The sequence below is a fragment of the Colletotrichum costaricense genome, assembly GCF_030867565.1.
Source record: "Colletotrichum costaricense strain IMI 309622 chromosome Unknown Scaffold_3.1, whole genome shotgun sequence".
Classification (NCBI taxonomy): Eukaryota; Fungi; Ascomycota; class Sordariomycetes; order Glomerellales; family Glomerellaceae; genus Colletotrichum; species Colletotrichum costaricense.
In genome coordinates, this window is record NW_026848232.1 from 2968395 (window position 1) to 2979521 (window position 11127).

The 11127-nt window shown below is 54.9% G+C and overlaps 3 protein-coding genes across 3 annotated transcripts; 2 read left to right on the forward strand and 1 right to left on the reverse strand.

Annotated features, from left to right (window-relative positions):
* Positions 1 to 2451: 2451 nt before the first annotated feature.
* Positions 2452 to 5508, forward strand: CCOS01_03821 (IQ calmodulin-binding domain-containing family protein; the record flags this gene model as incomplete). The annotated part of the gene is made up of 1 exon (XM_060452004.1): positions 2452 to 5508. The coding sequence occupies one exon, from the start codon at positions 2452 to 2454 to the stop codon at positions 5506 to 5508; it is 3057 nt and encodes a 1018-aa protein (XP_060318269.1).
* An 852-nt stretch (positions 5509 to 6360) lies between these two features.
* Positions 6361 to 6720, reverse strand: CCOS01_03822 (uncharacterized protein; the record flags this gene model as incomplete). The annotated part of the gene is made up of 1 exon (XM_060452005.1): positions 6361 to 6720. One exon carries the CDS (start codon positions 6718 to 6720, stop codon positions 6361 to 6363), a length of 360 nt encoding a protein of 119 aa, XP_060318270.1.
* A 186-nt stretch (positions 6721 to 6906) lies between these two features.
* On the forward strand, positions 6907 to 10485 carry CCOS01_03823 (peptidase family M1; the record flags this gene model as incomplete). Its single annotated transcript, XM_060452006.1, has 4 exons — positions 6907 to 7005; positions 7518 to 7744; positions 7876 to 9816; positions 9867 to 10485. The coding sequence occupies 4 exons, from the start codon at positions 6907 to 6909 to the stop codon at positions 10483 to 10485; spliced, it is 2886 nt and encodes a 961-aa protein (XP_060318271.1).
* Between the last annotated feature and the right edge of the window lie 642 nt (positions 10486 to 11127).

An 11127-nucleotide genomic window follows, 5' to 3' on the forward strand; every position in this document is an offset into this window, starting at 1 on the left:
CACTTGATGACAACGGGAATGCCATGTAGACTGTGATGTGCCAATTGCAACAGCATAGCAAGTCATTTACTTGAGATCCGAGTCCTTCACAAGTCAATAAAAAATGGCGTCCATTTGATCCTTCACTGGGAGGGCGAAGTATAGTATGAGGTTGAGCTTCTCAGAGGCCGTACGAGTTGCTTGAGGCTCGAGATCTAGCTACTCCGAGGAAGATGGACTCGAATAAGTTACGTGGCGGTGGCTACTAATGCTGATGCCATGCTTTGAGCAAGTCGATTGATCTCTGGATAACTTCCTTGATCACAACAGGGTAGAAGAGGGCAAAAGACTGAGTAAGAAGCTTGTGTCGGAACATGAGGACGTGGTCAAGTACGCAGTCCTTGAACCTCAGACAATCTGGTAGCACGAGAATGTGGTTTATTGACTTGTGAATGCCGCTGCCTAGGATTATACGGTCTTCAATAGGTACTGAAACCCATGGGGACCCAAAACCCGTTCCCATGGGACCTAAATACCCAAAGCCCGCGGGGACCCAATATACCCATGGGAATCAAGCCACGATAAACCGAACCAAACTTGAAGCGAACTAGCCGGGCAATCAGCCGGTCCATTTGACAAGTTGCTTCTCATACTGCTGCCTGTCTTATTATTGTCATCATGGTCATGGGAAGCTCTGTATATTATATTAAGGTCTCCAAGGAGTACATGAAAATAACCAGCGAAGATGATCAGTTGCAGCGGTAGTGATATGATCAGGTTTCCGCAACTTAGGCCAGTTGTTACGATAGAGCCGATGAGACGGAATGCCACATGGCACGTCTTTTGAAACGAGGTAGACAAACGGAAATGTTTCTCGAAGGTCGATCACCGACTAGCCGTGTTAGTGCGCAGTCCAACAGCAAGCCCCGAGTCTAAGGCGTCACATCGTGTGTTCGGTCGGGTTACCAGAAGCACACAACCGCTGGGACATGAATCGCAAGCTAATCTGGAGGGTGCGAGCTACCACAACAGCGGGAGAGCGGAAGATGTTGGGGTGGCCGAGGGTAGGACATTATTCGTGAATACGGTCCGGGACGGCGCCACAACCGTTTGGAGTGTCCGTGGCGGCCGGTGGTGGCTTACGCAGTAGGTTGTCGTCGGTGGTCCTCGGGGTCGGGCACATTCACGTGACTAGAGTCGCATCATGAGCATCTTGGCTGGATTATGACGCCAACGTCTTTCCTAATCCGGCATGGACCCGCGATCTTGCACCTGCAGTTCTCGCTTGCTTCGTTACGGGACATGTACCGTTTCGACCAGGAACGAAAACAAGGCAGCCAAAGATGTACGATGAAAAGTACCCGGTCAAGCCAACAGACCAACGCAGAATAAATCATATGAGAGTGCGTTATCCGGACTGAATGTAAGACAGAGTATCATCGGCTCCGGGTCTTCCGTGTAGAGTTCGGATAAGTATCACCGTGGGGGGGCTGGAGTGTGGTGGGATCTAGGCTGGAAAGAGTCGGGAGCACGCTAGCTTCGCTAAAGATGGAAGGACGCTAGTGCATATCGGTGGATAGTGCACTGTTTGTCATACCTGCAGATCCTGAGCAATGGCGCCAATGGCCCCAAATGCTCGGTCAGCAGGGCAAAGCCGCAAGAGGAGGGACGGCGGAGGGTGAAATTCACAATTAGTGGCCAAGGTATGGGAAACTGGAAGCTTCCGTCATTCCATTCCCAGCAAGTCGGTCCACAGGCCACAGTCCACACGCACAACACAACACAAACACACAAGCCCAGCCATCCATTCGCACTTGTTACACCACTCGGCACGCACCAAGCACCACCACCACCACTCCTCACCATCCACCACCAACCTAACGCCAGCACCTCCCGCAGCCCGGCCGCCAGCCATGATTTCCTCGGGCTTTCCTTGACTTCCCCCCAAGGTTGCAATGCGAACTTCTTGACTTTCCGACTTCACATACCACTACCTTCGTCCCTCATACGGCAGACGCCTTCTTCTGACCTTTTCGGTTCTGTCTTATACCCAGTCGTTTTTCGTTTCTCGGGACCAGAAAATTAAAGGACCAGCCCTCCCCTTGCAACACCTTTCTGTTGTGGTTGTTATTCCCCCCAAAAAATCGACAGCCGAAATCCATTCGCTTGCCTGCCTACTAGGCACCTTGGCTTAATCCCAGGCTTCAGCCCGATCCACCTTGTTTGGGCGACCCGACCGGTTCCCCCTCGACCACCAACCGCGACTGCGACTACAACACGACACACAACCCCTGGTGACTCCTGTATCACTCGGAAACCTTCTCCCTCTTGAGAGCATCCGACCTAACTACATCATCACCACCTTCGCCGCCCTTTCGCTCGCCAAATATCGTCTTTTACTGCATCAACCATTGCGAAACCGCAACCGCTCGAACCTCCGAAACATCCAAGCTAGGAGGCACGCCATACAACATGCGTCGCCCCTCGGCAGACCTCACCGACCCTTCGCGCAATCTAGAGGAGTCTGTTGGCTCACCATCGTCAACCATGGAGGGAGCCGACGTTGACCTATCCATGCCCCCGACCTCCGACGAGGAGATGGACGACACTGACGGCCGCATCTTCACCCCACCTCCGCACATCGCCGCCCGCTTCTACCGGCCCTCCCAGACCCGTCGCAAGGACTCAGCAGCCTCTTCCCGCCGCAACTCCATCTCTTCTGCACATTCCCGCTGTTCCTCGACCCAGACCTTCACCCGCCATGGAGACTCTGACCAGAGCAAGCACATTGCACAGCACCTCCGGCGCACGTCCTTTCTCGAAGACCGAAAAGCACGCCTCGCCGACCGAGCTGCCCACGCCGAAAAGGTTCGTCTGAGAGCCGCCATGGCCAAGGCCAGCCACCGCGACACCTCCCTATCCGAAGAACGAGCGATTGCTGCCCAACAAGCCCGGGAGCGCAACCTAGCCGAGATCGTGGCTTCCTGTGCCGAGGAGGTCAAGAGGGCCAAGGCCGTTGCCGAGACCATGAAGGGCAAGAGAGAACAGGAACTGGTCAAGCTCCGCGTTCAGATGGAAGAACGCTTGGCCGAGGCCGAGCGGCGGAGAGAAGAGCTAAAGGGCCGTAATGCCACCAAGAGGGCGCGAGGCCAGAGTCTCATGTCGCGGAAGCCCACCGAGGCCTCTTCGAACACCTCTGACGAGAAGCGTGCTCGGGTGTTGAGTGAGCCTGAAGCAGCCGAAAAACTGCAATGGTGGTGGAAGAGCCTCAAGAGAAGAAAGGCTGTTGCTGAGTTCTCCGGGTTAGGCATCACCATTGACGGCGTGCGGGACACGTCTTTTGACCAAGTACTCGAGCTGTTGGCGCAAGAAGAGGTCCTCGTACAGACCGCCCGTATCCTCAGGATATGCGGCTTGCAGGAGGGCGAGACGGGGTCGGTTGAGGAGATGGCCGCCGTTCGCACATTTCTCAGCGCTTTCCTCATTCTGGGCCACCCCACGCAGGTTCTGAGTAACAAGGACGGCACGGGGGATAGGGAACAGGTTGGATTGTCACAGCCTCAACCAATACCCCGTAATGACCTTGCTAATCCACAGCTGCAGGACCTCGTGACGAAAGCCCGAGATCTCCTAATTTCTTTCGAGAACATCATGTCGCGTCTGACCGCAGCCAACAATTATACCCCCCCACCAACTCTACGTAGTGCACTGCCCGAGATTTATGCCACTTTCTACAATGCGTTCCTTGCATGGAAGTCTCGGGACTCGGAGTCTCTTGTTCAGCTAATGCTCATGCAGTTTGTTGAGCTGGACATGATTTTGCAGACAGTCCAGGAAAGCACCGAAGACGCGGCCGCTGAGCAATACCGAGAGAGCATAAAGAGCAATCAAGTTCAGCTGATTGTGCGGATCAAGAAGCTTGCGGGCCAGGAAAAGGGCAAGAAGATGATTGGCGATGCCGTTCGCAAGGCTCGCAAGGCGCGAGCCGCAAAGAAGCCCACTGGCGATATGAAGCCTCGGGTCGCCGAGAACGTGCCCGGAGAGGCTTCCGCTACTGCCGAAAGCCTTGTGTCGCCGGATTCGCAGACCTTGACACCGCCGCCAACGCCGGCCAAGGGTCATACCAAACCACAGCCCATTGAGATCAAGCCTGGGTTCGGCGGCCTGTTGCCCGATAACAGGATTGTCGTCCACGAGCTTGCCATTAACCGAGAATACCGCATCCCTTCAAGCGAATACCGGGAACACCACGCTGCCGTCCAGATACCCCTATTTGCCGGAATGAGAGCAAGCATTGAGGAAGACAATATGGACGCTAGCTTTGCATATTTTGTCATCATGATGAGGTATCTCAAGGACAATCTGCAGCGGCTCGTCAAGCCCGGTGCCTACATGCACACAACGATTAGTGAGATACTGGATGTCGAGGTGGCCGAGCGGCAGTTCCAGATGGGGAACTTCTCATATGAGAAGTTTTTTACTTCCATGGCAAACCTCTTGCCCAAGTTGTGCGCGCCATTCCGCGACGATGAGGCCAAGGATTTGGTGGAAAACAAACTTCAAAACGGGAGCTTGGTTGATCGGGTGGAAGCATTGACAGAATTTGTCGATTTCATGTTGTGCGACTACGTCAACTACATGTTCTCCACTGCAGCTCCCCAGTTGATTGAGTCTGCAACAGGATATGAGAGGAAGAGATTCACTGGGGCGCTTGAGAGCGGTGCACACGATTTGAGCGCGGCCGAGACGGCCTGGCGTTCTGCACGCTCCAAGGTTCTGGCGGAGGCTCGAAAGAGAGACCCGGAGGGCATCAATCACCCCAAGAATCGGCCAACGGACGACAAAATATACGCACAGCTGCTCGTCGACAGTTTCACGCAGCCGGCTCCAATCGCCGTTGACAAAGTACCCGAGATGTTGGGCCTGGACTACAAGCGCATGGTGCGGTTGTCCCTGGCCTCGCAGCGTATAGTCACCACCGGGGCCATTTTACTGCAATGCAAGAACCTCCTGAAGCGAGACGTCCGCACGCCGTGGAAGACGGAGGCGACACGGATCACAGCGGTGCTTGAGGCAGATCACGACAATGTCGAATCGACGGTACAGGGTGTCATGGCGGCACTCGAGGCTGGCAGGTCTATGCCAGCAGCGACCAAGACGCACCTGAAAGCCCTCGTTACCAAGGTGCTGAAGGCTAGCCAAGACTCGATGAAGAAGAGCATCGAGCCGACAGAGCCCGTTCTGCGGCTTCTCCTGGCCAGGCTCAGGGGCCACATGAACGCCAGGTTGACTGCTGGATCAGCAAAGGAGAAGCTCAACGCGGCCACGACTGCGCATGAGAAGCTGGCGGGTCTTGGCCTGGCGGAGTTCGCGGTGCAGGTTCGGGAGATGCTGGACGAGATATCCAAGGTCGGAGCCGTCGACAGAGCGGCCCACGGATCGTGGTGGAATGAAGTCGCGGCCAAGGTGGCGGCGGAGGGAGGAGCGACGGGCGCCAGCGCCAGCGCCAGCGCCAGCAGTTCGGCATAAGGTTGCAAGGCATAAGGTTGCAAGACGAAGAGCACGTGTGTATGCATGGTACGATATACGAGTAGAGGAGGAGGCATTCTTGAGAACTTTTTTCTCTTGACGACGTAATGATGTACTTGTTCGGGATCGAATGGGGGCAGGCGTTACGGTGTGGGATTGGCTGCTTTCGAGGCCGTTTTTCATGGCATGGGTGGGACGCATTGGGTATCTTGTGAATTAGCGCGCTCAGAGTGTTGGGAGGGAATTTGTCTGGAGGCAAGGGAAGGGAAGCACTATAGGTAGGCATCGATCGCGTTTGACGATGTGTATACCAAGCGAGTATTAGAGGTTTTGGGATGCCATAGCGGGGGAGGACTTTATACATTGAGCGTTGCAGAGGAAGAGCAACAATGGTTCACATTACAGCTATATATCTTTTCGGTTCGTTCTTACTTCGCTTGAGACTGTGATATGTTATTAATTAACTGAACTTATGGAATTCCACTCATTCATACCTCAAAGCATACAGATATCTACCTACCCTATATGGGGGCAGTCGTACCGAGGTCATCTCGCTTGTCGTCGGCGTTGAGCAATTCAACTTTTTTTTTTCTTTTTCCATCGAGGGAACTTATGGTTGAGCACAAGCCACCACAGCCTCGTACCAGCAGCAGTTAGCCCCGTTTTCTGCCTAAACAGGCTAATTCCCGCGCCGAACCGTCCGAGTTGACAGGCTGTGTGACCTCCTGAGTCTGTCCCGTCCTCGTACAGAGATTTATCTACAAAGTATTCCAACCAGCGTGAAGAAGGAATCGGTAGCGACGATGCACTGAGGCAATTGTCACCTGCCCCAACCTCATCACCAGCTCAGCTCTATAGGCCTTTCGTTTCTGCGTCCAGTCCGTCCTGGGCGGATCGATCAAACAGGATGAACCCGATCGGGCAGCTGGCCGGACGGACGTTTGGTCCTGCGGCGCGCGGTCTGGTCCGCGGCTGCTGTGTATCTGTACCACGTCCACTACTGCCATCACTTCTTGTAACACCAACATCATCGTCCTCTTTTGGCTCATCGGCGCCGGCTTCTTTTTCTTCATCATGCTCGTACAACATCGGCTTCAGACGCCACTTCTCGAATTCGTCTGTCTTCAAGGCAGCAGCTTCCACCACGTCTACGTCTAATGCTCTCTGGTCCTCGGCTCCCAATGTTGGACGGATTGCTCGCGATGCCTTCATTGCAAGGTGAGTTTGTCTGGTCTGCTTTCTTTTGGTTTCAAGGTTCCCCTTCGTTGAATGGCCACCTTTCTATCTGTTGGGACCTTTCTATTTTTTCCGAAGTACCCTCATCTCGGATAACAAAGGCCTAGTAGACCTTGATTTACTCTGTGCTTTACCTTACTCTTTGGTAATGGAACAGCAACGATGGTAGAAACGGGTGTTCCTGGACTGCCTGTACCGGAAGGTATTAGTGGCCTGCGCGCACCCGTGGACCAAGTCGAGCGTAGCGGCGCCTTGCTTGTGGTGGGCGGCATACTCCACGCTTACCTCACTCAATGAGTGGACAGGAGTGGACAGCCCCAGAACGCAGGAGAGCTACCTACCAGCTTGACCCATGCAGGGACCTTTTGTGTGCCCCTCGTTGCCCCTCACCTCGGAGCATCACCATTGATCCACCCCGGAACTCTCTCCTTCACCTTGATCCAAACCCACAACCATACCACCAATCCGGATATCTGCCTCAGTACCTGAGAGTCTACTACCACGCGCCAGTCGTCCCATTTGCCGCTTGCCGCTTTGCCCATAATCCCAAGTAGGAAGGCACTCTTGTGGAGCTGGCACAGCTTCTACTCTGATCTTATCCATTACACTACTCTTCTTTTTTTTTCTTCCGCCTCCCTCCTGCTACCACTACTACCACCTTACTCTTCTTTCCTCTTCCTCCGTCCTCCCATTTTCCTATTGTCCTCCTTGTCTTACTACTCCTCTTTGCAGCCTACCTTTAACCACCCCAAGGGTACGAAACTGACATAAAGCTCGCCTCGCGGACAAATAGCTACCGCCGACCTTCTTCCTTCCCCGCACCCGCTTCCCACCGCAACTACTGCTCGACAATCACCACATCCGACAAGGCACTGTACGCCAGCAGAGTCGGCAACATGGCTGATCGCGAAGTTCTCCCCGAGTCCATTCGGCCCTCCCACTACGTCCTGTCCCTCCGTGACCTCAACTTCAAGGACTGGACTTACAAGGGAACCGTGACGTAAGGATACACCCCTACCCCTCACTCCGCCTGAGCTCCGAGCTTCAGCTTCAGCTTCAACTTCAGCACGAGCTGCAACCAGCACTACAAAGACGTTCCCGGGATGCTAACCTCTTGCTTGCGCCCCACAGCATCGACGCCGAGGTTGTCAAGCCTACCAAGGAGATTGTCCTCAACGCCCTCGAGATCAAGCTGCTCAGCGCAAAGATCGCCGTCGGCCACACCAAGTCGACGCAATCATGGGAGTCCACCAACTTCAGCTATGGCGAGAAGCAGCAGCGCGCTACCGTCACTTTTGACGAGGAGATCCCCCAGGCGCAAAAGGCTGTTCTGACCATTGAATTTGAGGGCATCATCAACAACGAGATGGCTGGCTTCTACCGCAGCAAGTACAAGCCCGCCGCCGAGCCCGCCAAGTCTGTTCCCCGCGACGACGAGTGGCACTACATGTTCAGCACACAGTTCGAGTCTTGCGACGCCCGTCGGGCCTTCCCCTGTTTCGACGAGCCTAACCTCAAGGCCACCTTTGACTTTGAGATTGAGATCCCCGACGACCAGGTCGCCCTCAGCAACATGCCCGTCAAGGACACCAAGAAGACCAAGGAGGGCTGGCAGCTGGTTTCCTTCGAGACCAGCCCCAAGATGTCCACATACCTCCTCGCCTGGGCTGTTGGTGACTTTGAGTACGTTGAGGAGTTCACCGAGCGCCGCTACAACGGCAAGCAGCTGCCCGTTCGTGTCTACACCACCCGTGGCCTGAAGGAGCAGGGCCGTTATGCTCTGTGGCACGCGCCCCGCATCATCGACTTCTTCTCCGACATCTTTGGCATCGAATACCCCCTGCCCAAGGCCGACCTGTTAGCCGTCCACGAGTTCACACACGGAGCCATGGAGAATTGGGGTCTCGTCACCTACCGCACTACCGCCGTCCTCTTCGACGAGAAGACGTCCGAGGCCAGGTACCGCAACCGTGTCGCTTACGTTGTCGCTCACGAGCTGGCTCACCAGTGGTTCGGCAACCTGGTCACCATGGACTGGTGGGATGAGCTGTGGTTGAACGAGGGTTTCGCCACCTGGGTTGGATGGCACGCGACAGACTACCTGCACCCCGAGTGGCAGGTTTGGTCTCAGTTTGTCAACGAGGGTATGGAGATGGCCTTCAAGCTTGATGGCATCAGAGCCAGTCATGCCATCCACGTGCCTGTCAAGGACGCCCTTGATGTCAACCAGATTTTCGACCACATCAGCTACCTAAAGGGTTGCTCAGCCATTCGCATGCTCGCCAACCACCTCGGTGTCGAGACCTTCCTCAAGGGTGTCTCCAACTACCTGAAGGCCCACCAGTACGGCAACGCCAAGACCAAGGCGTTGTGGGATGCTCTCACTGAGGCGTCCGGCAAGGATGTGAACAAGCTCATGGGCCCCTGGATTTCCAAGATTGGTCACCCCGTTCTGACCGTCGCCGAGGAGCCCGGCCAGATCTCCGTCAAGCAGTCTCGTTTCCTTTCCACTGGCGACGTCAAGCCCGAAGACGACGAGACCACCTGGTGGATTCCCCTTGAGATTGAGGGCAAGGTCGGCACCAAGGGTGTCACCTCCCTGTCTCTCGAGAAGAAGGAGGGCACGATCCGTGATATCGACACGGACTTTTACAAGCTCAACTCTGGATCTTCCGGTTTCTACCGTGTCAACTACCCCCCTGAGCGTCTTCTGAAGCTCGGACAGCAGCTGGATCGCCTCACCACCGAGGACAAGATTGCTATCATCGGCTCCTCCGCCGACCTTGCCTTCTCTGGCTACGGCACCACCGCGGCTCTTCTGTCCTTCGTCCAAGGCTTCGCCAAGGAGGACAACTACCTCGTGTGGAGTCAGGTCCTTGACTCTATCGCACTTGTCAAGTCCATCTTCAGCGATGACGAGACGATCAAGAAGGGTCTGGAGACTTTCACGTTGAAGCTTATCAACGACGTCGTGGCCAAGATGGGCTGGGAATTCCCCGAGGGCGAGAGCTACCTTGACGGACTTCTCCGCAAGAGAGTCCTCCTGACTGCTGGTGTCAACGGCCATGCTGGGTAAATATTATCCACTATTGATGAGTCTATACAAGTACTAACAACCGTAGTGTCACCGAGGAGGCCACCAAGCGCTTCAACGCCTGGGTCGAGTCACCCGAGTCTAACCCCCTGCACCCCGCTCTCCGCACGCCCGTCTTCCGCGTCGCCATCAAGAACGACACGGCCCGTGCCGTCGAGGCCTTGAAGAAGGAGTGGTTCACCACCCCCGCCATCGACGGCAAGGAGATCTGCCTCTCCAACCTTGGTTTCGTCCGCGACGAGAACATCATCAAGAACAACCTGCTCCCCTTCCTCTTCAACAAGTCCCCGCCCGCCCCGGCTTCGGACTCCGTCCCGTCCGCCGACATGCACTCCCTCGGCTCCGCTCTCGCCGGCAACTCGGTCGCCCGCCAGATCCAGTGGGACTACGTAAAGAACAACTGGGAGGCCTGCCTCGCCAAGCTCGGCAACCCCATTGTCGTTGACCGCTTCATCCAGGTCTCCCTGGGCAAGTTCACCGACTTTGAGTCCGTCAAGGACATTGAGGCCTTCTTCGCCGACAAAGACACGAGCGCTTTCGCCCGTACCCTCGAGACCGTCAAGGACAAGGTCCGTGGTCGCGCCGCGTACCGCGAGCGTGACGCTGCTAAGCTGAAGGAGTGGCTCGTCGCCAACAAGTATGCGTGAATCGACGGGGATGAATTGGCGACAACTGGAGGAGTACAGAAAGGGAATATTCCGTCCAAGTTGTAGTCAGCTAGCTACAGAATGCTAGCTGTTTGTGGAAAAGCGAAAAAATCCAATCATTATTTACGTTACTACGTGTATGGTCTTTCGTTCGTCTGTCTATTGCAATTTTAAGTGATAGGATGTCAAATTGCTCCCATCCCTCTGCCTAAGGACAGTTGAAATTGCAGTGAGAACCTCACAACCAACCATGATGGCCAATGACAACTTTTGACTAGACCGCTTAATCACCTATGGATGGTTACGTATTGTAGCGAACTGAACGACCTGTCCAACGACCAGCGAAAATTCCAGAGCAATGGCCTCATCTTCAGACCCATCACCTTCGTTTTTCAACATCGGGAGCCATACGAGGGGAGCATAATGTAATTTGGGCAACATCGCACGTTTCATTATTTATACATTCAAGACGCCCAGGGAAAGCAAGTCGCGCCTATAGCTAGCTAGGTAGCCTGCTTTCCTTGCGTCTTGGTCCTCGAAACCTAATGTACGCTTTTGCAAAGAGAAGCTCAGAAGACTATAAAAGAAGACACAAAAACACAAAAAGCCCATCCGTCCATCATGAAACCACTCTCCGAAGAG